This window comes from Ixodes scapularis, unplaced genomic scaffold (genome assembly GCF_016920785.2).
Source record: "Ixodes scapularis isolate PalLabHiFi unplaced genomic scaffold, ASM1692078v2 PGA_scaffold1__304_contigs__length_218370807, whole genome shotgun sequence".
Taxonomy (NCBI): domain Eukaryota; kingdom Metazoa; phylum Arthropoda; class Arachnida; order Ixodida; family Ixodidae; genus Ixodes; species Ixodes scapularis.
In genome coordinates, this window is record NW_024609846.1 from 57,055,686 (window position 1) to 57,083,021 (window position 27,336).

The following is a 27,336-nucleotide window of genomic DNA, read 5'->3' on the forward strand; positions in this document are numbered from 1 at the left end:
GGCGAACATGCGCGTGCTGGGCTGTGACCTAATACACGTAGACTGTGATTCTCGTAAACAACGAAATGTATAGAATGGAATGAACTGCATTCGTGTAGCCCAGGTGGTCTACACGTTATTTATTTATTTATTTATTTAGTACATACTGCGGACCTTTCGAGGTCCAAGCAGGGTGGGCGGAAAACATAAATAACGCTACAAAAAACAATGGTTTCACAGAAACAAGAAAACAATGGTAGAAAAACTGCTGCACAGAAATACAGGATATACACAATATACATACATCAAAATCTAGTATATTACAAAGTTATAACAATGACCCATCAAAATATACAATGACAAATATAACAGTGAAACTACAAAGCTGAAAGCTCCATCAAAATATGCATTGACAAAAAGACTACAATGAAACTATAAAGCAGCGAGGGTCACTGGGATAGATAAAAGGATTCCAATGATGATGCAAAATCAGGTGATGAAAACAGTTCCATGGGCAATGAATTCCACTCGTTTATTGTTCTTGGGAAATATGAAAACTTAAATGTATTAGTACGTGAGAAATAGGGCGTTAAAGAGTAGCTGTGATTGTGTCTTGTTTGCCTGGTTGGTAGTGGACTGACGTAAGAACAGGAATTTAGAGAAATCTTAGAATTGACAAATTGGTGTAAAAACTTTAAACGGGCAACCTTACGTCGGTGTTGGAGGGTAGGTATATTGTGTTAAATATTGTGTTAAATATCCTGTTAAAATGACAATTAAAAGAACTCTGCAACCACCAAGCCTAACACCAAGGTGCAATGGAATTAGTATCAGAGGCACAAATAGACTGTTCATCTCCAAATAAAGAATATTTGCTCGAAGATACAATAGTGCATGAGGTACTGAAATGCACCATAAAACTTGTCATTCAAAATAAGTTAATACAATTTACCCAAAGGAAAATATGTACCCGCATTTCTCTCTCTTTTTTTTTCTTCTTTTACATAAACTCTGCAAAAGTTTATGCAAAACTAAAAAGGGAGCGGTGAAATCGTTGCTATCTAGGACCTTGAGGTCGAAGATTTTCACACATTTAAGATACTTTCTACAGTAAATGTTACCCGGTCAAGGTCAAGACGCAGGAGGTGGAGGTTGAATAATAGCAGAGGTGCATTAATAAATGCCAAAAAGTAATCTGCAGACAACGAAAATGAAGGATTTAAAATACGACTCTTTATTTTAGTAATAACCAATGAAAAATTACGAGCTCGAATGACCACGCATCGAATATTCCGTGTGCCGAAAAGTCTGTGTGCCGACGTGCATTACACTGAAAAGCCATACTGATCCGATCACCGAAACGTCCGTGCACCGCGAGACAGGTGACGAAACCATCCGCAGGTGTAGAGCGGGGGAATCGGGCACGAGGGTGAGCGAGACGGAGATTTTGACAACGGGGAATTTGACACTCGGAAAAATGTCATGGGGTATTTGGAACGAAGGGAATTGACATGCGGATAGTATATATATTTATACTATTCGTGATATTATGTTATGGAGTTTAAGAACGAAGTGGCAATCCTGCTTCGTTGGCTAAGCTAACTTATATATTAATAAATGGTCAGTTTTTATTCGCACGCGAACATCTTAATTCTCAAGATTTTAACATCATGATCAACCTACACCGGCTCGCCTGCACCTTGACAATTTTTTCGTTTATCTTCATATACCGATGTTTATTGCGCTTGAAGCTTGCGCGCACGAGGTGTGAACCGGAGCTTTTGAGACACCGGTGAGTTAAAAGTGATGCAGTCACTGCTAAGATCAATCTTCTTTCCTTCTTCTGGAAGTATGACAAACTTTTGAAGCAGGACGGTCAGGAACATGAAGAGAGTGACGGAAGATACTTTCTCAGCGGGACACATCCGCTTTCCTGAAATAAGACAGGAAAAATCCACACTGTAATCTGTATGTATGTGTATATTAACACAGAAAAAAAAAAGAAGGCCTGCGATTTGCTCATGCGGTGAAGAGTACCTATTTCGTAGAACATAGATGAATGCTTATACGCCTGTCATTACGCAGTGTTCTGTTTTAAAAAGCAAGTTTTTACAGAGTGATGGCTGTTGTGATTTAGGAATAGCTGGAATATCTTTTTTATTAATAAATACCATCTGCCATGTCGACTACCTTTTCGGAGTTGCGTATTTACTTCTGAATAAATATATTCTACTCACGATAAATAGCCTCGTGGAGTGAAGTGGTGATTGCACCCGCGACTTCACCATTATGTTTGAAGAACCGTCGTAAGTTTGTTTAAACCCTCGGAACAATAATAATTTTGTGTTGAATAAATGGAGATGACAACTGAAAGCATGGGTTTATATGTATCCTCGCCGCCTCCAAAATGCGGTAACAGTTCAAATTTGTAAACCGGATATAAATTGGTACCTAGATATTCTAAAAGTATAAACTGAAAACGTTATTTACCAACATCCAAAAATTAGGTGACCACGTGCGAACGTCTGCACTACTGAGTTTGCTTTCTCATTGAATTCCATTGCAATTTTAGCAGTGACCATTAACTACATCCGCTACCCACAAAATTCATCGTATTTAAAAAAAGTAGACAAGCATTTATTTACCAACTGAAAACGGAATGAGATATTTAGGAGCGGCGATCAGCTGGCCATTTTCCAAAAACCGTGATGGATTAAATTTCTCGGGATTGTCCCAAAGATTGGGATCCACGTGGACTGCCCAGATGTTGGCCATGACAATTGTGTCCTTGGGTATCACGTAGCTTCCAACGCTGACATCTTCTCCTGCACTGAAACAAATATTGCAGATTCTCAACAACCATCTAGCTATTTGTTATACTCTATGCGTATGTTATAAGCTTTAAAACTGTAAGAACTACAGGATTTGTATTTTCTTCTATTTAATTGAGAAATAATACTGAACACCAACCAGGCTTTGCAAAGAAAGGTCTTTAAAGCTTAGAATTAATAAAACCTCAGAGAATCAAAAAATATTGTGACGTTTCCTGCTCATAAAACCGAATGTTTTAAATATCAATATTTTTTGTTTTCCATGTAAGCAAAAGGCCTGAGCAAGCAGATTTTTCTCGGCTGCGTTACAGTAGCATTCAGGTCCCGAATTCCGCCCCTTGTGAAATAATGTGTTTTTTGTATCATGAACCATCACATTTCCGCCCCCCCCTTCCCCCCTCCCCCCCCCCCCCCTCCCTCAAAAAAAGATATATCTATATATTGTTTAAAATATGCAAGTTTTGAATCGGATGTGCTGTTCAAAATGAAATTTGTGAGTTTTATTTTTAACAAGCTCTGCACACACACCACGAGCGCGTAAACGTTGTTCTTCTCACATATACTTAATTGTTTTGTGATCGTGTTGTATCAGTTACGTTTAATACTTCTGCAACTGCGTTTCCTTACGATAACGCCACTGATACATTTCTCACTGCCCACTGTTCCCTTATCATTTTGCCCAACCCTGAATCTCTCGTTACTCGGTCTTTTCCCTTGCAGCTCCCATACATCCAATCCATAAAGGAGGCATTTATTCCCAGGAACCAAATAAAACACAAGAATGAATGTTTTTAATTTTTTTTATGAAAAAAAAAATTAAACGCATTATGCAACGTGGGTACGGATGTGGGGAAAATCGGGATCAAAGTAGTGATGCGTACGATTTGGTTTATGTTAAACATAAATGTGCACGTATAGCGCTAAAAAAACAAGGAGCAAATTGTTAAGGTCAAACGGTTTGATGAGCAAACGAAAGGGAGCGCGAACATGACTTTTCTCTTTGATCAATGTCAGGATAATATCTACCTCGCCACTTTTTGGTTTGCAAATGTTATGCTTTGTTTCAGCTTTCGTCCGAGCGTAGCCGATGTTATGAGCCGAAGGGCCAATCAAACAGCGAAAGAGGCACAAGGTCATGGCGTGCTCTCGGCAGTTGATAGGACCGGCCGGTATTCGCCGTCTCTCCGTGCGTGCTCCTCCGCCGACTAGTCCTATCAAGCACAGAGAGCACGCCATGACGTTGCGCCTTTTGCGCTGTTTGATTAGCCCTTCGGCTCATAACATCGGCCGCGCTCGGACCTAAGTTGAAACGAAGTATAGTGAAGCTTCGAAGACATCACCATCATTCGTACAAATGCGGAACAAATAGGCAGAAAACTGTTAGAATTTAACTCAATAAAAAATAAAACGTATAAGGTAACTACATCAGCCAAACATCTTTCTATTTACAAATGATAGCCATCATGGGCACGTGCGAATTCCCTGACAACGTTTTAATACGTTAGCGTTAGAACGCTTGTATTGACAAAAACCCGGTGGTGTCTTTCCTTTGTCATCGCCGGAGAAAGAGGGAGAAGCAGGGGGAAAGGGTTGCGCGTGCGACGCTCCAATTGGTCCGAACTGCTGACGTCAGCTTGCTTCTACCTCTCCCTCCTTCTCCGGCGTTGAAGAATTGACCAACACCGTCCGGCATTTTGTCAAATCTCATTCTCTTTGAGAGCGCAGATCTTAGGCGCCCGTTTCCGGCTTGAGTGGCGTCGGCGTCGCCGTCGGCGTAACTGCGCGGTGCATTATGGGTAAATTTTCTCGCTAAATCTAGCAGAAAAATTTCCCCGCTAAATTTAGCGGAAAAATTTCCCCGCTAAATCTAGCGGAAAAATTTCCCCGCTAGATCTAGCGGAAAAATTTCCCCGCTAAATCTAGCGGAAAAAATTCCCCCGCTAAATCTAGCGGAAAAAATTCCCCCGCTAAATCTAGCGGAAAAATTCCCCCGCTAAATTTAGCGAAAAAATTTTCCCGCTAAATTTAGCGCAAAAATTTCTCCGCTAGATCTAGCGGAAAAATATCCCCGCTAAATCTAGCGGAAAAAATTTCCCCGCTAAATCTAGCGTAAAATGTCCCCCCTAAGTCTTGCGAGGAAATTTTGGTCACGTGACCGGGGGGGTCACGTGACCTGGGGAGTCACGTGAACCGCCCCCTAGGTCACGTGACACCCCCAGGGCACGTGACACCCCCAGGGCACCCCCTCCCGAGATCACGTGACTCCCTCCCGAGGTCACGTGACCCTTTCCTTTATGTCACGTGACCCCTCCCCCCGCCCCCAGAACACGTGGCCCTCAGCACCCTTCCCTCCTCCTCAAGAGCTGCGCTCCAATTCGGCGTTACAGGGAGTTGTAAAAGGCTTTCACTTTTTTTAAAGTCACGCGTACAGCTCGCGCGGAGCAAGAGAGGAGGAGGTGCTGCGCAACACCTTCCCGGACGAGAGGAGGAGGCGCTCCGCAAAACCTTGATAACAAAGCTGCAGTGCTGAATGAGATAGCGTCACCATAGAGGACCATCGCTGGAGACATATAGGAAACGAGTGCTGCGTACGCGCTCGGGCTTCGAGTGAAGTTTCAGCGGAACGTTGACGCAAACGTCGTGACCAAAACTTTGCCCAGCGTTGGCCTCTTCTGATGACGCCATCTCTTTCAGCACTACGGCTTTGTTTCCGCTCTGCCGTCGCCGGTTGTTCTTCACTCTGAGTTTCTGTAGTAGTAGTTCGTGGGCTGTGATGTGTGTGTGTGAGTGAAAACGAGGGATTCGGTTCACCCCACGAGTGATATTGATGCAGTTCCTTCCACGCGTGGTATGGATGTGGTTCCTTCCACGAGTGATACGGATGACCTATCAAGGACGTCGACGTACTCTGACAGGCAGAGTACAAGAAAGGAGCGAAAAATTACAGGAAGGTCCATCGGTAAATTTTCAAGGAATTCGTTAGCATGACCCTTGTGAAACGCCACACACGTCCGTATTTTGGAAATGGTAACACTGACCCCGTAACGAGACCAAACAAGCAGCAAAAAATAGAGGAAGCAAAATAAAAAAAAAGCCAAAAGAGAAAAGTTGAGGAGTCAGCGTTAGCCTTTTCCAGGGGGGAAGTGTGTTACGCTCCCGACAGTCATGCTACCGCATTCCCAAAGAATCCACCAATGAATCTTTCTGTATTTTTATTTATTTTTTACACAACGCTCTCAAGGCCTCAATATTTACTCCCTTGGTTTACTGTTTTCTCTAAATACTGGTTCTAAATTAGAAATTGTGAGTTTTTTCCGCGCTCTTCCATCTCTCCTTGCACGCTTTGTATAGATATATCGTTATGTAGTCAGGACACCAAAATAGGTTTGTCATGGCATAATGTCGAAAAAAAAATCTCGAAGATAAATGTTTAAGGGTCTAATGCGCTGAACAAGTTCACAAAAAGAAACGCTACGCAAAAGTTATCACCTCGTTCGTTGTACTTAAATCAATGCTTGTGACGACTTGACGTGAAGTTCATGGTGGGGTGTTTGAATTCCATTTAGCGGCTGCTCCGTTAAGATATATAACATATTATTTGAGCTTCCCATTACGTATTTTGGACAATAAATAAATCTGTTCTTGTACCATATATTTCTTCAGAATCCACCTGCCGAACATTGTTACCCTAATATGGAAATAAAATTAATCTTTGTTTCTTAAGTATTTATATTTAGCACCCATGAAGCTAGGGCTTTATCATCTATTTATTTCTAAGATCAGGCAGATGAATTCAGCTATATTTGTGTAGTTCCCTGCACTTTACTATTATTTTTAGCTTTTCAAATATATATTTATATATATTGTGAGGGTGTTTAATGAGGTTTTTACAATCGTGATGAATGACAAAAAGGGCGCAGTTTCGACGGTTGAGTGTAGTCCGAATCTCTGCCTCAGTCGACCCGGCGCGTGCCTTGCTCCCGTGCCGACACTTCTTTATCTTCCTCACAATACCCCCGGGGGGCTGGAGTGCCGGCCATCAGGCGCGTTGGCGTTGGGAGTCTGGTTTATGTATGGCGATAGTAGCGAATCATACGAGCCACATGGAAAACGTCCGTGGATCTGGAGCGACGGTTACGGGGAGGCCTGACTGGGACGACCTTGTAGTTCGTACCAGAAAGGAGGCTGACTACCCCATAATGGCCCGAAAAACTTCTGCATCAGTTTCGCCGATCGGCCTAGTTGGCGGAGAGGGACTGCAAGTAAAACCTCGTCACCGAGGTTGTACGAGACGTTAGTATGACTCTATGCATGACGGGCGATTCGACGGACATCTTCAGCTCGACCACCGACATCGGTAGTGTAGGCATCCTTAGAGGGGTCGGGTGCATATCGCGAAATTGTGTCCAAAGTTGTCAGGGGATCACGGGCGTACAAAAGGTAATATGGTAAAATCCTGCGGTAGCTTGGTGTGCGATATTATAGGCGTGAGTGACAAAGGGTAAGACGGTGACCCAGTTGGTGTGGCTCTCGGTAGCGTACCTTAAAAGCATGGTAGCTAAAGTGGTGTTTAGACGCTCCGTGAGTCCGTTAGTTTGAGGATGCTAGGTGCTCGTTACGTTGTGAATGGTAATAGCTAGAAGAAGAACCTCCGCAAGAACCTTTAAAAGGAACGGGGCGCCACGGTCACTGACGATAGCCTGTGGAGCGCCATGGTAAACAATAAAGTGGAGAAAGAAGTCGGCCAGTTCTTGTGCGCAGGCGGTGGAAGGGAAAGGTGCTTAAAAGTCGATACCGATACGTTGAAAAATGTTTTAAGGGGCGGTATAGGTCGTAGAGGGCCGGGTGGTGAGGTGATGGGGCTTTAGCTTGTCTGGCAGAGGTGGCATCCGCGTACCTATTTACTAATGGTTCGATGCATCCCATTCCAGAAGAAGGGGTTGCGAACTCTAAGGTATGTCTTCGAAAAGCCAAGGTGGCCAGCAGTAGGGTCATCATGGTTGGCCCTCAGCATGTCTTGTTGTAGATTGCGAGGAACAGCGAGAAGCCACGGACGTCCATGAGGTTCGTAATTATTAAATATAGGATTCCGTTAAGAAGAGTGAAAAGGCATGTGCGCCGCTCCACGCGTCGAGCGGGCTGGGGGAGCGCACCTTGGAGGTAGCGGACGATGGGCTCTAATGTCGGATCGGACTGTTGAGCCTCGACGATGTCCACGTGGTTGAGGGTGGCTGTGGTATTTAGGTGGTGTATGGGATGCTGAGGGGCAGACACAGCGGGGAGTGGGTATCGTGAGAATCCATCTGCGTCTAGGTGTCGCTTCCCCGATTTATAGATGACAATAAAGTCGTATTCCTCTAGCTTTAGTGAGCAACGACCGAGACGGCCTGATGTATCTTTAAGTACAGCAAGCCAACAGAGGGCATGATGGTCAGTGACAATGCAGAAGTCGACACCATATAAGTAGGGGCGAAATTTCGAGATCGGCCACACGACCGCAAGGCATTCACGTTCTTTGATAGTATAGTTCCGTTCCGCTTTTGTAAGGGTACGGCCTGCGTAAGCGACGACCTGTTCTTTACCGTGGACGTTTTATGCAAGAACTGCGCCAAGGCCGTGCCCATTTGCATCTCTACATAACTTTGCGCTGTCACCCTGGATGAAGTGGCCAAGGACAGGAAAAAACATAATCCCAGACTTGAGAATCTGGAAGGCCTTAGATTGGGAAGGGCTCCATTCAAACTTAGCGTTGCTGCGAAGCAGCATGTGTAGAGGCTGGGCAGTATGTGAAAATCCAGAGATGAATCGTCAAAAATAAGTACAAAGTTCGAGAAAAGCACGAACCTCTTTAAGTACCTTTGGTTAGGGAAAGTCAGAAACAGCCTAGATCTTGCTAGGGTCTGAGCGTATTCCATCGGGACTAACGAGGTGGCCAAGAAATTTGATTTGCTTCGCTCCAAATACGCACTTGCTTGAATTTAGTTGCAATGCAGAATTGATGAAGCAGTCGAATACCTGTCGTAGTCGATGCAAGAGTTAGTCGAATGTCGTCGAAAATACAACAGTGTCGTCAAGATAGCATAAGCACACATCCCAAGTAACACCACGAAGGAGGGTGTCCATCATTCTTTCGAAGTATGCTGGGGCTTTACAGAGTCAGAAAGGCATAATATTGAAGTGATAGAGGCCACTAGGGGTAATGAATGCGGTTTTAGGCTTGTCGGCGTTGGCTACAAGTATTTGCCAGTAGCCACTTTTGAGGTCTGTGGACGAAAAGAAGCGAGATCCTTGAAGAGCATCAAGCGTGATATAAATTCAAGGCAGGGTATAAGCGTCCTTTCGTATTACACTGTTGAGGCGTCGATAATCCATGCAGAATGGCCATGATCTGCCTTATCTCTTCACCAGTACCACTGAGGGGGGGGGGGGGGGGGGGACCATTGGCTAGACGAAAGTTTGATGTCTTTCTTCTGGAGCATACCTGTGATGTGCTGTTGTATAACGGCACGCTCTGCAGGCGAAACTCTGTAGGGTCGACTTTTTACTGGGGAGGCGAAAACGGTGTGGATAGTGTGACGTACGAAGGAGGTTGTCGGAAGGGTATTGTTCTGTAAGTCGAACAAAGTCTCGTACGTTCCTAGGAGGTGGGTCAGGGCTTTCTGTTGTTCAACTGGGAGGTTCGGGTCGATCATGTTTCTAATGCGGTGAGAAGGATCTTGAGTGGAAGGAAGGCGGGATGGGGTATAGGAAACACCGTTAGACAATGAAGCGATGTTGTCTTCCTGATATATCCTGAACTCAGCAACATGGCTTCCTAGTGTAATAATTTCTTGTTGGCGAGAAACATTTGTAATGCAGAGATTAACTTGGTCTTGTCTTATGGTGACAATAAAGGGCACATCAATCCCATTTTTGGTGAAGAGGGATAAGGATGGTTCGACAAGGCCGGAGGTTTCTGGAAATTGTTGATCAGCCGTAAGTTCTGCGAAACTGACAGATAACGGAGGCTGGAACACGTCCTGGATTGCGCGCAAGCTAACGGCGGGATACTCTGTTAACTCGACAAGAGGTTAAAAAAAAAGTAAGGTGTAACTCGCGGCTGGCGCAATAAATCAGGGCGTCTGTTGATGCCAGAAAGTCCCATCCTAAAATGACATCCGCTGCACAGTCCGGAATTACGGTATAACAAGTTTTAACGAGGAGGACTGAGTGGGTTGCACATCCTAGTGATTGACAAATAGTTCCATTTTCTAAACGCAGGAAATGCGCACGTGATGGAGTTAGAACGGCATGCAAACGTCGGCGGATGCCTTCAGAAATACAGGATGTAGCAGCCCCGACGTACACCAAAGCAAAAATTGTTTTGCCGACAATTTTGACGTTAACGGTCGTAGGTACAAGAGCTGGAGGATTTACCGCAAAATGCGATATTGCAGCCTGACATCGGGTTTGGCTGCCGGCTGCCTCGCTTAGTTTGACGTCAGGGTGGGAGTGGTAGCGTTGTTGAACGACGAAACTGAACGGCGACGGGTGGGTTATGGGGAAGGCGATCTCCTGCGGCGGTTTCCAGCTGTCAAAAGCAGACTTTCATCGCGGCGGTTGTTGAAAGTGTTGGTCTCGTTGAAGTAGTGAGACGGCGTTCCACAGGAAAAAGGTTCTTGGCTAATCCGGCGGCAAGAATAGCGGGCGACGTGTCCAGGAACGCGGCAGTAGAAACATATTGGCCGGCTGTCTTCTGTTCGCCAGAGATCAGCTCGGCGCTAAGCTCGGCGCTGCAGTCCGTAGAAGCGGCAAGGGGATGGCTCGTGCGTGTTGAAAGGGGAGGTGCAGCGCTGATGCATCGGCTGGATAGAGCAGAGAGGGGAGAACGCTGGTGTGGCAGGTGAAGCAGGTGCGCAGGCACACGGACCCGAGTTGGGCGGCTGCAAAGCTGCCCAAAGTTCTTTTTGCACCACTTTTTAATGGTTTCTGGCTCAATGGCACATCCGGAGGCGTCGTCAGTCAAGCTTGATGGGTTAAAGTATCTCAATAGTTCGTCGCGGATGATTGTGCGGATGAGTTGCGGGAGGTTCATGGGTGAAACGGGGCGAAGGGAAACTTCAGTAAGGTGTTCGAAAGGCGGCTTGTTGATCGAGCTCTGCATCTCTTCTTATGCTTTACACTCTGATATGAGCCGCTGTACCATCGAAACGATTTCGGGCTACCAAAAAAACAAACAAGAAAAGAAAAAAGAAAACGTTCCTGGGACAGACCTTTAAATAAGTGTCGGATCTTATCCTCCTCGGACATTCGCTCATCAACTTGTCGGCAGAGGCGAAGGACGCCTTCGATGTAACTTGTGGAAGTCTCGATTGCAGCTTGGCAGCGGTGTGACAGCTTTGCTTTTGCCTGTTGTTTGCGGCTCTTCGGCTTGCGGAGCGCTCCTGAAAATGATGTTTTGAAGCCATCCCACGTGTTAATGTCGTCTTCGTGGTTTTCAAACCACTGAAAAAAGCTGTGTCCTTTAGAAAAAAAAAATAAAAAAAAAAACAGCACGTTTGCCAGCTTATGGGAATTATCCCCATGGTTATGGGCGCTTACGTGGTCGTAGTATTTCAGCCAGTCATCGCCGTCGCCTAGGTGGATGGGGAATCCACTGAAGGTTGGAGGGTCCCGCTGGCGGTTCTTCACGTAGTTAGGAAGCGTCCGTAAGGGTTCACTTAATGTAGTTTGTTGTTCATCTGGCATGGCAACGATAGTAGGACGCCCGCTTCGAAGGTCCAAAGCATGCCTTGCGGTAGCCGACCACAAAAGGTAGGGGAGCTTAAGCACTTGTGAAGGTGTTTAATGAGGTTTTTACAATAGTAATGAATGACCAAAAGGGAACAGTTCCGACGGTTGAGTGTAGTCCAAATATCTGCCTCGGTCGACCCGGCGCGTGCCTTGCTCCCGTGCCGACACTCCTCCGTTATCTTTGTCACTATATATATATATATATATATATATATATATATATATATATATATATATATATTTTGCCGTTTTAAGAAGAACTTATTTGCACTGGAAAACAATTGAGATAACCTCAACAGCCTTTTGCATGTATTGGGAAAAAATAACTAAAGCTAAGCGAACTATGGATTGACTGCAGAAACGTATAGTGCATAAATTTTCTTCTCTTGTTGGTTTATCGCTTGCTGATGTGTAAATAAGAACACAATTTAACATGGCTGTTCAATATTGAAAACTGCTGCTGCCAAGCGCTGTATAGCATATTATTAAATAGGGTGCAATGCACTGTGCCTGTACCTTTTACAAACATCCGGGGAAAGAAAGACTTTAGGAAACAATTTTAGGGCTGTGCGAATAGTGGTTTGAATCGAATAGCGCTGCGTCATCCATAGCCTTGACAATGCAAGGGAAAGCCAAGACGACCCGTTCTTTTAACAGTGCAGAAGCTAGGGATGACGCTGCGCTATTCGATTTGAACCACTATTCGCACACCCCTAGAAACAATATAATCAAACATTTAAATGCTTGAATTACCTTCTGGGTATGCCAACAGGAACGGCGGTTCTCCAACGGTGCACTTCGCGGATGAAGGCCATTACAAAAGGCATCTGGTAGCGGTCTTCCCACTGTGGCTGTCGCGCGAAGCCAACAACCCGATCTATTTCCTCTTGCATCCTTTTTTGGGTCGTACCCGGATTCGCAGCACAAATCAAAAGATTCCAGGCCAGACTACGGTTGACCGAGTTGGTGCCGCCTCCGAACATGTTGAGAACGTTCCCTGGAAGGTAGTCACCTGGAGGAAACAAAATAAACTCAGTTACAGCGACAAAAAAAAAAAAAAAATTTAAGTGGTCCTCATCATTCTGTAAATCCTAGGAGAACAAAATATGTCGTGCGTGCAATACCCGTGCGTTGTGATTTGCAATGGCCGGTTACAAAATGCCTTAAGTTGTTTATAATTTATTGCGCACACAACACGCTCATGTGCCATCCCTCGGTCTAAAAACAAGACGCAAAATAAATATATATTTATTTAGAAATGGTGTGTGTGAAGAGCATGCTTTAATGATAAGTTGTTATGGGTTCTGCTTCTTCCGAGGAAATGGGTAGTTATTAGGTTTCTTAAATTACAGTAGCGCCCTGATGGCGTTTAAAGTATACTCTAAGAAAACACTGGACGTAGAAGAATTCTTAGGTTTTCTTCGCGGCTTGTCCATACTTTGCACCCTAACTTTTTTTTTAAGTACCCCCAAAAGGGTTTTTATGAAAAACCTGTAAGTTTTTTTTAGGCTCCTTGTTTTGATAAGAAAAACACATTTTTCATCGCCCAGTTGCCTTTTAGTGCTCCATGGGGCGATAGTGATTGAGGCGAAACAGTTCTGCAGCAGCTGAAAGAGTTCTTTGGGCTTCGAAGTATCTTTCAACGTACTTGTTTTAAAGTGTAGTTGCGAGGGGAGTAGGTTTATCAAAAGCTTCTTGATAAAATTCACGCCTAACCGTTCTTCCAAATACAAGAAAAAAAAGATTCTTGTGTGAACACGTCACACATGTACATTGAGCGAGCGCTACACCGGTGTTAGCCCTTCCAAAGGTCACTCAATTCAATGCAGCGCCGCCATGTGCTTCCCGGAGTTGCAGGAGGTGCGGGTCTCGCGCACTGGCCCATTTAATGCTAGTTGCAGGACGAACACAAAGACATAAAGTGACTTTATATTTATCGCGGGGCTTTAGGTTTATCGCTCCCGCTATGCTATAAATTGGCTGCTGCGCAAAGTTTATTTCTTTTTTTACTTCATTCGCGGATGAGTTATTTCACGGTGCATTACGAATCTTCGATCAGCCCTGTGACGTTATGAGATCACGTGGGGAGTGCGATTCGTTATTCAGTTCAGGAGCCAACGTTATTAGATTAATTCAGTTACGCAACTGCCCATAGACGCTGCATGCACCAGCAGTACCCCCCCCCCCCCCCCCCCCCTTCTCACTCACCACAACTTGCCTCCCTTCGTTTGACGCGCCGGACGTCTGCTTTGGTAACTGCAGTCTATTCTGTGGGATACGTACGTACGTTTCGAAGCGCAGCGTCTAGGTGGCGTTCCACCGTACTCTATGGGACACACGGTTCGTAAATGAAAATCAAGATGGCGCTTCGAATGACGGGAGGCGGACTGAAGTGGGTGAGGGGGGTACCCCCTTCCGCGGGAGTTCCACAACTGAGGTAATCTAGTAACGTTGTCAAAATCAACTTGCGCGCGCCGATGGTGGCTTGTCCAAACAGGCTTCCGTGAGTCATACTTGGATCCTGCTCGTTGTGCTCCCTTTCATCTCCTCTCTATGGCACCCACCAAAGGCATCGGGCTACGGCTGACACAATCCGGGATTCGATTCGCACTGAGCCACGTGGTAAATCGCGCTTGTTAGAGTTAGTAACGCCCAATAATGATTACGTGTATGTGGTTAATCGTTTAACACTCCTTTTGCTAGTACAAATGTATTGCATGCTGCAAGCGAAGTATAGTGTATGTCGCCTTCGACTAGCGCGTAACGCCTTTTTGTGACACTAAAACTTGATGATTTTCATATGAAATCTAGCCTGTGAACACATTCTGAGACAATGTAGGTGAACTGGCATATGATTATATTGAAGACACGCGCGAGAGACAAACTAAACCGAGAGAACGTCAAACTTAAATGCCCAACTTTTATACTGGTTCGTTTTTCTGCTTAGCTCTTCTTAGGCTCCATTACTCATCATAACTGAAAACAAAACTTCATAAAATGCAAAAAAAAAGAAACACAATTTGAAGCGCCGTTTGTGAGAGGTTTTGACTAAATCTTTGTTTTATCAGGCGTTGGTATTGTGGGCGAGCTGTTAGCTTAAAGGAACCCTCCAACGATTTTTGAGCGTTCGGTCTCTTTGGGTTATTTAGTATCCTGTGTGGTTTGGGCGACCTAAGAGAAATGAAAAGAACCGTAAAATAATAATGTATCGCATTTCAAATTGCCCAGGAAAGAAAAAAAAAACGCTTGCTGTGCGGGGGCACCAAGCAGTGTTGAACGCGCGTACTTTGTGACATCATATGCCATGAATTTTCCGATTGGCGAGAGCCGCTAAATATTTTGAAAGCAAAATAAGGCAGATAATTTCATAAACCTTCGTTATTCTTCAAAGAAGTCATTTTTATGTGGCGATTAAAGCTGGAAAGTGAAGATAAAAGTTTAATAACTTCGGAAAACAGCAAATAACAAAGACAACTCTTCTTCTACGCGCCCGCCTCCAAGCGGCGTAGCAGGGTGCGCAGGCGCACCAGCGCACTTTACGCTAGCAGATGACACGTGATACGAACGGACGGCGCGTACTGTATGCTGTATTGTGTGCTCTCGGGCAACCTGAAACAGTTAGGGTAGATGAGGAAAATTTTATTTGCTTTTAGTTGTTTACAATACCTTTTAGTGCATGAGCGAATGGCTGCGTCGGTAAAATTGCCCGTAAAAGCAGGCTCTCAGTGATAAGCGTGTAAAGGGCGGCCACCATACTTCAGGCTTCTTGGTCGGCTCCATTGAAGTGCACAGTGAGTGGTTGTGCCCGTACGCATCGACATGCGCTTGTTTCTTTTCATCGGCTGCCTTCAAAGGATCCGGTACAAAGACACTGGCTGAAAGTGAGCAGTGCTTCACCTCGTAGCGTGTTTTAAAATATGTCGGCCCCACGAAAGAGCGAAAAAATGACTCGACGAAGATTCGGTTCCAACTCTTCACCTTCATGTCTCACCGGCGTCAGCGTGCAAAAGGCGCAGCCTGGGAAGTTTATTCGCTGATATATTGAGAACCAGCTGTTTATGAGTTGTAATATCAGCTGTGGCATGCATGGTGGCATTCGCGCGCTTGAACCGTATGCTTGAGGCGACCGCTACAACCACTGGTTTCCCCGAATGTAGAGTTATTAATGTTCACTTCAGCCAGAAGCTTTTCTAGGTGTCGGGTATCCTCGAAGGTAACTCTGATCCCAGCGGCTGATAAAGCTCCCGCAGCACTATAATACGTCTACGGTTCAAGCGCTCGAACGAGACAGAAGCAAAACGCCCGCGCATCGGAAAGAAGAGATAACATTTGTAGAGATCTGGCTACCCTCCCCCGCGCCGACCCTCCGGACCCTAATTTCCAACTTCCGAGATGCGTCATGCCTCGGGGGACCGGCCATGTCCTCGCGTACCACAAGGTCCGGTTGGACCACTCCCCTAAGCCAAGTGACGTCACGGCACTGGCCTCCCAGAACAAAGGGGCGAAGGCTTGAAAAGGGAAGCCGGCCAAAGGAAGGCTCTCTCTCGGACGGCAGCTCTCTTGGACGGTGACGCTCGCTTGGACGGTGCAGCCCTCTAACGGCGGGACACGAAGTATGGTGCAGCGGTGACAAGAATACGAGGACGCTGGTGCGGGAATCGGCGGGGAGACGGACGATGGCGCGGGGAAAGTGCGGACAAGACGTTGAGTGGCAGACTCAACGAACGGACCGGACGGCGACCCTGGATGACGACGTCCCCATGATGCGGTGTGGACTACTACCGCTGGGAATTGGAGCAGCTGCAGCGGCAGCGGACTCTCCCCCGGCCTCGCTGATGACCGTCCCCCGATCCCGAAACGCCCCAGACAATAAGTAAATGAATAAACTCTTTCGCCGAGAGGGAAGTATTGCTGTGTCATATTCATCCGGAGATAGGGTTTGTGGGAATCGGAGCTAGAAGCCCACAGATTGTAACGTCGATAATGCCAGACGGAATTCTTACCGTACTAAGTTTTATTTAAGTTTACTTAAAGAACGTGTTCTCATGTTATTCCCGATTCCCGACTAATCACTACTGCCACTGGAATGCAACGATAATCTCCATAACCCTGGAAGTGCAATTTTAAAAATAACAAGGATGTATTACTTTCAACGTTTTACATTTGCGTACCACACACTAGTATCGGAGATACTTGATGAAATGCACAACATCCTCATAAAGGTGTTGTCCAATGGCGAGCAACTGATTAAACAAGGGAGAGATAGCAGTCAGCACTTTTCGCATCTTCGCCATTTGCCATTTAGCTAATTGAACAGCTCCCATTTCTTAATGTATGCCCATATCATCATAAAGCAGCAATGATACAAATTATCACTTTCTTAGCGTGATCCAGAGACAGAGATATTATTCGAGGAGCACACTGGAAAAGACCACTGTTTGGTACTCACTATTGTTAGTCTACAGTAGGAAGTCAATACCATCACACCAATCCCAGGCACACGCTGTCGCAACATCGAAATGTATCCCTCGCAGTTGTTGTCTGTAGATAACCTCACAGCCAGCATCACCAAAGTCGTGCCCGCTACTCTGGCATTCTCACTACTTGGCAACGTAACAACTGCCTTGCAGAAAGCTCTCGACGAAATTTAGGGGTCGGTGGCGACCTCCGAGTCTCATGAGGAAGGGTGCCAAAAGCCTTCTCGACGTCCGCCACAAGGATCTGTCGTTGCCGTTACAACTCGCTGGTCAACGCGCCCAGTACGTAGTCACGAAGCAGGGCCAAGCTGTCATGTATTCCTATGTACTTCCTGAATCGCATCTTGCCTGGGTGAAGAATAGATAATTCCCGTTCCTCGACGTTCTTCTCGACGATCCAATTTATGCTGGCAAGTACCTTGCGTTTGACTAACTTTCACAGAACTAATGCTAGCGAAATGCCCCAAATATTGCGTGCGCAGTCATGCTGTTTCCCCGGTTTGGGAATCGGGCTCACCCAGGACAATTTCCACACGCACGTGGGACATGTCCCTCTAGCCAAATTCTATTCACAAGCTCCAAGAGCTTCTTTTTGCCACCGTCGTTGAGATTCTTAAGCCCCAAGCTGCAGGTCCTGTTTGGAGATGCAGCACTCCACTTATTGCCCCTCTCGATGACGGCCTCCATCTCCCAGCCAGTGTAATCGGCCTCAGTAGGCCGACTGTCGTCACTTCCTTCCTCCGGTTCAGACCCGTACACTGTGGCGTCGGGTCAAAATACCGGTTACGGAAAATAAAAAAGAAACGCCCCCGAGTTTTTTTGTTTTTTTTTACCACTTGCTGCACATTCTTGCCGCTGCTCAATGTCAGGTTGTTCGCCGTGTTGCCGTTTTCGTGTTTAGCAGCAAGGGGTTGCCCCCTGACCAGACGCGTCTGAGACATGTTTGCTCGTTGAAACTGTCTCACGTTTGCAGCCAGTTGGCTCTGCCGAGTGTCTTGGCATACCTCTGGTCACCTTCGGCCTACTTGCCTGCCTTTCTGATGTCCTACGTGCGTAGGTAGTTGCAATGCATCTTTAGGCAGTTGGTTCTCTTATGCCATAATGATAGGTGTCGGTTGTTTGGCGTCGGGGTATCCTCGTTTACCTGATTCTTTGTCATAGCCTCGGCGACCGCCTTCTTCATCGCTTCCGCTGAGCTGATTATGTCGTCGATCTGTACATCCGCGTCGCTGTCTGCGTTGAAGTTCCTGAAATGGTCCCATAAGCAGTCTTAGGCTTCTCGGGTCTTTTGTTTCGTGATGTCCCTGTCTGTTAGCTCAATTTCAACGGGCTGATTGCAGCTGCCCCAAGTACAGTCAAGTGCCGTCCGGTCCACTGTTTGCACGTGGCTCCACGTCAAATCGGGTGTGATGCCTCGCTATTTTGGCTTCGTCACAGCCCTCGTCTTGGCTTACGGCTCTTTAAGCAACCGTAGCCCGGCCGCCGCCATTCTCCGCTGCAGTTCTCGGGCCCTCCGGTTAGTCTTCAGGTAGCCCGCCGGTGCTTTCAGCGTTTAAGTCGCCACCTACCAGGATTTGATGCACACTACCTGAGAGTCAGGTGCTCGACGCATCCGTTTCTCGTCATTGCTACTGCACCCGGCCTTCGTTGGCTTCTCCGTTTTGGTCGATAGTAGACAAATACCAGGAGCACGACCAGGAGCGCGAGACGTGCGCCGATGTTTGTGAGCACCAGCACCACTCCAGGGTATCGTTGCACTATTGAGCTGTGTCTACTTGTTGCTGGGGGCGATCTCGTCGCTGGAGAATCGCCACTTGCGACAAGATCGGTTTCGCCCTGTCTCGTGTGTGTAATGCTCGGTTGAAATGAAAAAAAAATAAAAAAAGGGTTGCCACGCTAATTGTCTCGACGTCACCACTCAGAGATAAGAGACGTGTACTTTAGACGTTGTGGCATAAATCTGGCACTTCCAAATTCTCGCGGCGTTGAATCTAGCCGATTTCGGACGTCCAAAAGTGTTTTTTTCCGTTCCTCAGCACCACAACGAAAAAAAAAAAATCTCGGCCAGAGTGCCATAACAAGTGCGAGGCCCAATCAGGTAAGTCTGTACTACCCAAAATGAGGGCACCGAAGTTGGTTCCAAGCTTCAGCGCAGGAGGCCTATGCAGATTTGAACTTCTGAGGTTGAGATAAAGCTTAGCAGTGAGGAAAAGGGTCGTGTTGGTGTCAGTAATCAGATTTGAGGAAGAAACACAGAAAAGGATGTACAGACATAGCTTCCGTTGTATGTGTTTTTCTATCTCTTTTACTATTTTCATTCGTAAAACGGTTAGCGGTACAGCGTAAAATGTGATTGTGCCTTCACCATCGCATCGATCACGGCTGTAGGCTTACGCGGAGCTTAGGGAATGAAAACCGCGACAGTGCGTCAACCTAAGTTCTTTTCAGAGCGCCAGCTCGGTAGCTCGCAGAATAAAGGCTGGTTTACGCATGCAGCGAAGCGCTAAGTTAGCGCTACGTGAGCGCTCCAAGGAGCGCTCATATGGCGCTTCCTAGCGCGTGATGTAGCGCTCGGTTAGCGCTTCAGTAGCGCTCTGTTAGCGCTTCAGAAGCGCTTTGTTAGCGATCTCACGCTCCTTGTGCCGTGCTTGCTGCTGCGGAACAGCGCGTGCACGGCGATTCCTTTGTTCTTGTTTTTCCTTTGGCATTGAAAGAAGAGGAAGCAAAACATCCGCTCTCCAATCAAGGGGTCGGGCAGGCGATCCAGAGTCATGGACTCTGAGCGACTAATTGATTGGGTACGACCTCATCGCTTTCTATTCAAGATGCGTGACCCTGGTTTCAAAGACATGCAGTTAAAAATAATCGCCTTCGAAAGAGCTCTGTGTCTCGGTCCCTCAGCCTATGAACAAGGTTCGGCGGGTACCCGTCGGTATCTCGGTGGCAAAAGATTTCGCGCACCCAGAAAGCTCCTCTGGGCGTTAAGCCATTCACACACATATGCACTAATCGCGTATATAAGAGCACTTGTCGCATTTCTTTTTCAGCATCCCACATGTTCGCCATAGTGCTGCTGATGCACACCCAAGCACAAGAACCGGGACCGCAGTGCACGCGCTAATCCGCAGCACCGCGGTACAAGAAGCGCTACTGAAGCGTTAACACGGCTACTGAAGCTCTAACACGGCGCTACTGGAGCGCTAACAAGGCGCTACTGGAGCGCTAACAAGGCGCTACAGAAGCGCTAATCGCGCGCTATGTTAGGACGAAGTCACGCGCGAGGAAGCGCCACATGAGCGCTCCTTGGAGCGCTCACGTAGCGCTAACTTAGCGCTCCGTTGTATGTGTGAACAGGCCTTAACTTCGTCAGGGGAGAATCTTGGCTCAAGTACAGTTTATTTACATGGGGTGCACCAACACTAAACGTAGAGGCCCCCAAAGTAAAACAAAGACCTCGATCGGTTTCGGGACAGTTTTATGTTTCTCGATCTGGTACTGGGACATTGAAACCCCCGTAAATCGGGACATTTAGACCTAGCACTTCTGGCTATTGAATACTTAAAGTAATACTTATCGCACCAGGACAGAGTGACTCAACCTCCTGGTTGTGCACGGCTCGCGCTCAACTAATGATTTGGGACATCGCATTATGTTAACCCCTTAACCGTTTCTTTTTTCTTGACTTTTCGATCCTAAGTTTATTTCTCTATTTTTATTGCACGCACGGCCCAAGCCGTACATGTCTCCACAATCGGTCGCCATCCTTAAAAACGTGTACAATAAAAAAAATGAGTGCTGCCATCTCTGAGCAGCACCGCAAACTATGCTCGCAACAAGCCTGGGATGCCCAAAAAGAGCCAAGGGGCGGGGTATAGTGTGTGGATGGTCTACACTCATCCTAAACAGTTTAAACGGCCCTCGGTGGACGAGCTAGGCTCGTCCAAAATGATTAAAGGACACACGCACAGGAAAAAAAAAATTTTTTTAGACAGCTTAGATGGAAAAAGGATCTCATAAAACGATTTTACAACGAAGAAACAAAATTTTTAGAGCTATATTTACGGCGCTATACGAATTTGTAGTTGGCGCTCGCGGGAGCCGCCGCTGGTCACGTGGTAGGCCCGCGCGCCGCCGCGCTGCGTCGCCGCCGCGCGCTGAGCGTTGTGCGAACGCCGCTTCAACGCGTTTCTCCACGCCGCCGTCGCCGCCGCCGCACAAGTTCGTCTGCTTCGGGGCGCCGCCGCCGTCGTTTGACCGGCGCACAGGTCTATCACGTCTGCTTGCGCTTTTTCAGGAGTTTCCTTTGGGCTCTAAAAGTTATTTATTTGTCTTGGTTTTTTGTTATACTTCAAACAAAGATGAATAAGTTACTTTTAGAGGCCATAGGAAGCTTCCGAAAGAGCGCAAGCACCACGTGATAAATAAAGACCAGTCACGTGATAAATACAGACCACTTTTCCGCGGTGCCCGCGGGCGCCAACTACAAATTCGTTTTGCGCCGTAAATATAGCTCTAAAAATTTTTTTTCTTCGTTGTAAAATCGTTTTATGGCGTCCTTTTTCCATCTAAGCCGTTTAAAAAAAATGTTTTTTCCCTTTGCATGTGTCCTTTAAGGGTTTAAATCAATACCTAAATCCAAACATCCTCCGCTCCTGCCAAAGAGGTTCCCAGAATGAATCGCGCGCGGTGACGGAATAATGAATGTAGACTATTCCACTGGATCATGTTAATTGTTGCCTTTTTTTTGTGTTTTTTTTTTGTGCCGTTCCTCTTACCGTTGCAAGTCGTTAATAGACACAGCGGCGGTGGAACCTGCTTGTTGATTTCGCTGTCCCTGCGGTTAGTGGGTCGGGGTTACCGTGCCTATCCCGTGCTGGGCCAGTCTGGATTAGCATTGCATGGAACTCTTGCATCCTTTGCATTTGCCACTCTTGCACTTTCGCTTTTATCTCCTGCTTCATGTTTTGCTGTCAATCTTGTTTGCCTTCTTCACACTCCTTGTCGGATGCCGTTGCGGCGGCTGTCTCAGGATTCGGCTGCGTCTTAGGCACTGTCGCCGTGGCCACGGCCGTTCGTCTTTCAGCTACCTGCTGGGTCGTGACTTCCATTCGCGCGGCGCGCTGCCGCATTTGGTATTCTCTGTTGCTCTGCGTGTCTTTTGTGCTCGGCTTCGTGCTTTCTACGTGCCTCTACCACTGCTTTGGTGTTGACTTCGGTCTTGCGTCGGCTTTAATCTTCATTTCGTACTCATGCTCGAGTTGCTGTACACTTTTCACGAAAACTTGACCTGTGCGAGTTCCATGGCTAATCCCTCTTACCCTAATGTCAACTATAAAAAAGATTCTGGGTCGTTGTCCTTGTCGTCTGCGTGCCTGCCTTCGGTCCTCCGACTGCCTCTGTACATAGCCGCTGCTATGTTCAGTGCCAGAAAACTCCCTGTTATCTAGGGAAGCGAAACAATTGCTGTTTGGGGTTACCGACCCCTTCGGTGCGGCTGTTGCGGTGACTGACGTCCTTGTGATGCGCGGGATTCTTTTTCAGTTTTTTTAGCCGTGGTCTTCTATCCTCCTCCGTCCTATCGGCGCTTTCTCGCCGATGACGTACTCGCCTTTGGCTGGCAAGCGGCAGCCGCTTTTCTACGAAATTTCTCGTCGCCTCGCTCTCTGGCAGGACATGCCGACGCCTCAAAAGCCGCGTTCCCTCTCATTCGGCCACTGGGGTGGTACTGGTCTTGACACTGTTTGTTCTCCAGACGGACTGTTTGCGTGGCTGCTTGCCCGTGAACACTGTAGACTTGTCGTCGAGACCATTGGACTTGAGGCACACCACCGCCGTCCGTTTATACGGTAAAACGTTGCTATCTAATCCGAATAGCCCGATTCCTCTCGGGATGCCTTGCAGGTTGAGGGTCAGCAGATATTTTCCGTTTTTTCCAATAGGCTGTGCGTGGATAATTTCATGAATGTCCGCTATTGCGTTGTCGATTATGTTTCTGGTTGAGTCTCCTCTGGATACTCCGTGGATAACGCCTCTGGGTTGAGTGCTGCTCGTCGACCGGTCTTTGGTAATTTGGATTTTTCTGCTCGGGTCTTGGTTTTTAAGTGGGATTTCCTTGATTGTCATAATGCCCCGTACATGTTGCCCACTTTGCTCTCTTACTGCGATGGTGTTGTTTCTGTATTGATCTCGTAGCCCAGCTGGTCGTCTTTGCACGGCGTTCTCAGGCTTCCCCGAACGTCTTGCACAGGGTCCACGAGTCAGTGTTCAATATTTTAACAGACGTCGGCTTCACTATCTTCTTCCTTATTCGCCCTCTTGCTTATCGCGTTACAGAATCTTTTCTTTTTTTAAAGCACAGCTCTTAGGCTCCCGTTTCCGGCTTGAGCGGGTCGCCGTCACCTTCGGCGTAACCGCGCGTTGCATTATGGGACGTTTCACATAATGACTTCACACGTGTCGTCACGTGTGTCGTCACGAGGGTCTCTAGGATCACAATTAACGTCACGAAGGTCACTTGTGAAGGTCACGATGAAGGTCACGACCTTCACAGTGAAGATCACGTGAAGGTCACGACCTTCACGAAGCCTTCACGAGTGACGTCACGAGGATCACTAGGGTCACGAGTGACATCACGAGGGAGGAGAGAGCGAAGGGAGGAGGAAGGTAGGAGGAGGGGAAGAGAACAAGAGGAGGAGGGGAGGAGGCGGAGAGGGTACAGAGGAGGAGGAGGGCATCTTTGTATTCTCCCTTCGTCCTCAAGAGCTGTGCTTTAATTCGGAGTTACAGGGAATTGTAAACGTCTTTCTTTTTTTTTTTTCATTAGAGTGGATTTTTTTCGGGTCGGGTTGGGGGGGGGGGGTTAAGAGGGTTGGGGTTGGAGCAGACTTGTACCGTACGCATTACAAGTAATCAAATTACTTGTAATCGATTACTTTTTGGAGTAATTTTGTAATCAGTTGATTACATTTATTAGGCAGTAATCACAAGAGTAATCTGATTACTTTTTGAAGTAATAAAAATTACTTGTAACCGTTACTAATTTTCCACGGGACCCCCCCCCCCCCCGGCACACACCTTTTTTTTTTTTTTTTTTCTGAAATGACAGAAATAAAATTTGCGTCTTTTTCCAAAAGAAAAAAAAAAATTGCGGACCTTAGGAAACAAGGTCAACCTCCCTGTATGTATAGTTTCTGTAAAATGTCAGATCTTCTTTTTTTCTTTTTTTAGCTGGGATTGGGGATTGGGAAGCCCCAAGAAAGCCCCAGTGCATGACAAAGGCCATTCAGGACGAAGTTTGAGGGAGCAGAATGTAGCTTTGTAAGTCCTTCGTTCAAACTAGCCCCCTCGCGCGCACACACAGAAATACGAAAAAAAAAACAAAAAAAAAACAATCCTGCTAACGGTACCTACTCGCACCCCTAGGAGAGCCAGAACCGAAGAATGTCTAAAGCGGATGCAAAATATAACAAAGCCAGTTCAAATACACGTCAAGATCCCATATTTCCCCTACGTGGTCTTTGCGACAAGCAACGTTTCGAGGTTGGAGGTAATTCATTGTTATGAGCGCTAAAGTTGTAAGTCTTCACACAATAAAGTAATCAGAAAAGTAACGATTACTTCTTAAAGTAATGTCCCGTTGCTTTTGCTGTCGAGTAATCAAGTAATCTAATCGAATACTTTTTAGCCAAGAGTAATAGTAATTGTAATCGATTACTTATTTTTAGTAACGTGTACATGACTGGGTTGGAGGAATTAATTTATTTTCAAAATTTTCTGTATTCATTAACCCCCATGCCCCAAGTTTCAAACCGTTTAAATAAGCAGATGTTGAACACACGACAAGACAATTAACCAAAGAATACTTAGAAGATCGCTCAAAACAAGCTCAAGATCAAGACGAATCAATAAGATCATAAATTAGGCAAGGGGGTGATGGAGCTGACGTCCGGTGAGCTCGTCCTCACCCCGACCAAGTTTCGTTAGTTCTTTTTATCAAATTCGCGTTTTATAAAAAAAAAATATTTATATATATCTTTGGTACTTTTATTCTCCTGATCTATCTTAAATTGACTTTAAACTTGCAAATGCTAATGCGGGACAAAAAATAGGCATTCTCATCTTTCATTCCTTTTCCATTGCCCCAATTCAAATTCTGTAGACTATTCGAAGACCTCGGGCCGCATGGCCATACCCAGGCATTTTCATGCAACGAGTGCTTGCCACCCGATGCCGCAGGAACTAGGCCTGGTGCATGCACCAGTTAACCAACAGGCATGCAGTTACAAAAACAAGTATTCTGGGGGAAGCCGTCGAGATTCAAGGTAAAAAAGGGATCTCCGTGCCGAAAATACCGATAGCAGCACGACAATGCAAAGGTGAATAATCGTGTTTGGATGAGCGGACCTGCCGTTTCTCTAATTTCAATGTGGCCTTCTGGACTCTAGCCAACCACGCCACAGAGCCTATTTTTTGCTTGCTTTTTTATATCTTTCAATTTGGAAATTGTATTACCATTTAAACTAAAAGAAATTTTAAAAAACAATTCTCGGTGCTTTTACGGTAAATGAGCTTCGTTTCAGCGCAAATTTCAAATCTGTCTAGAAATGGTTAGGGTTTCTTTTAATCAATAATCTTCTACCAACTACAGAATATTGATATGTCCGGCGTGCAAAGTCGTCTGGCCCTTGCCCACATCCTGCGTTTGGTTACCAGCCAAATATGCTCACGTGCTTTTGTTTTTTCCCGACCTTAAGGATTGACGGCAAGTTCGTGGCTGCTTCCTTATCGTACGTTCTGCACGCGATCTGCTATGTTACTCTGCCAGTTCCATGCTTGCGTTCCGATGCACTAATGAAAGGACGCACGTGAAAATACTTGCTCCCTCTGTACGTCTTAGACCAGGAATTAGCCACCGGCGGCCCGGATCTGTCCCGCAAGACCATATGGTACAGCCCCTGACACGCTAACAGAAAACCCTTCCCTCCACCTACCCCCCCCCCCCCTTCCCCAGACACACGCACACGCACGCACATATATTCTCGAGGACTAACGGCTCAAGAAACAAGGTTGGTTGTAAACCTTGTGTATTTGGGCGTATTAATTCCGAAGCAATACACCACAGGCTTAGTTTTATATGCAGGTTCGTTGTGTGCATCACTTATTCGCAGTTACTGTGCACAAAGCTGATGTATTGACAACCAAGATTTAAGGTCATCGCATCCAGCATAAATTGTTTGAAATTGCGGTTTTGTGACAGTGTCAATTTCAACTGTTTCTGTTACACAGGGATGCTTACTATAGAGATTCTGGCCAAGCGAATGTTCAGAATTCTAGCATAAATCTTGTAGTCCATCATTATAAAGAGCAATCAGACTCATGGATTTTAGTTAGTCAGGGTCATCGGTGGTTGAAATCCGAACTGTGATCCCTTGAAAATTTTGAAAACGATGCAGGCGGTACGTACTGCACCCCAATGGGCTCGCAAGATACCACGTACAGCACAGGGCATAGCAGTAGACTTTGCATCTTATCGTTTACATTCGGAAGCCCCTCCCCCCCCCCCCTTCCCCCCCGTTTTTCATCTGGAAATATCCGCCACTGTTTCCCAGCGACTTGGCCTGCTGCAGCGAAAAGGTTTCCAACTCCTGTTTTAGAAGTATTCATATTACCCTTCATCAGTGCGAAGGTATTTTTTGCTCATCTAAATATCGCAAGGAAGGACTTTTTTGCGATTGTAATACTTGTTGGAGACCAACTGTGGTTTGCGTTTTAATGTAGGTATGTCCACATAATCCACACAATCCTATGCAGACATAATCCTTTCTCCCGATGTTCATTTCAAGAATTCCTGTACTTACCTCGAATATAAGATTTCACATCGCTGCGTCGTTCTTTCGCTTCCTTGAGGAATGCGTCAATGTAGTCACGACTGGAATGGTCGTTTTGTGTCTCCATGTGGTCATTTACTTGCTTCCTGCGTTAAACATAAGGCGCTCTTATATTCGCGTTGTCCTCTTGTAAGAATATAGCCTTTCATCGTAGTTCAGAACCGGCATCATTTTACATTGCCAGATACGTTAAATAAACGTCAAGTTTATCGACACTTTTGTGGAGATAGCGTGCAATGAAACGTTTGATTTTCATTGCCCTGTTGCCTTCCGCAAAACTCGATTTCGGACACGAGCAAGAATGGAACCGCTGATATAACACGTTATTCAAAAATAACATCAACTCACTTGATAAACTTTACGACTCCTCGAAATGCGGCTTTTACCGTG

The 27,336-nt window shown here is 46.3% G+C and overlaps 1 protein-coding gene across 1 annotated transcript; it reads right to left on the reverse strand.

Moving 5' to 3' along the window:
* Window positions 1-1,715: 1,715 nt before the first annotated feature.
* Window positions 1,716-27,202, reverse strand: LOC8042488 (cytochrome P450 2J2). Its single transcript, XM_040206958.1, has 5 exons — window positions 27,123-27,202; window positions 26,917-27,032; window positions 12,336-12,594; window positions 2,625-2,809; window positions 1,716-1,912 (listed from the first exon to the last, which is right to left on the reverse strand). The coding sequence occupies exons 1-5, from the start codon at window positions 27,200-27,202 to the stop codon at window positions 1,716-1,718; spliced, it is 837 nt and encodes a 278-aa protein (XP_040062892.1).
* Window positions 27,203-27,336: the final 134 nt, after the last annotated feature.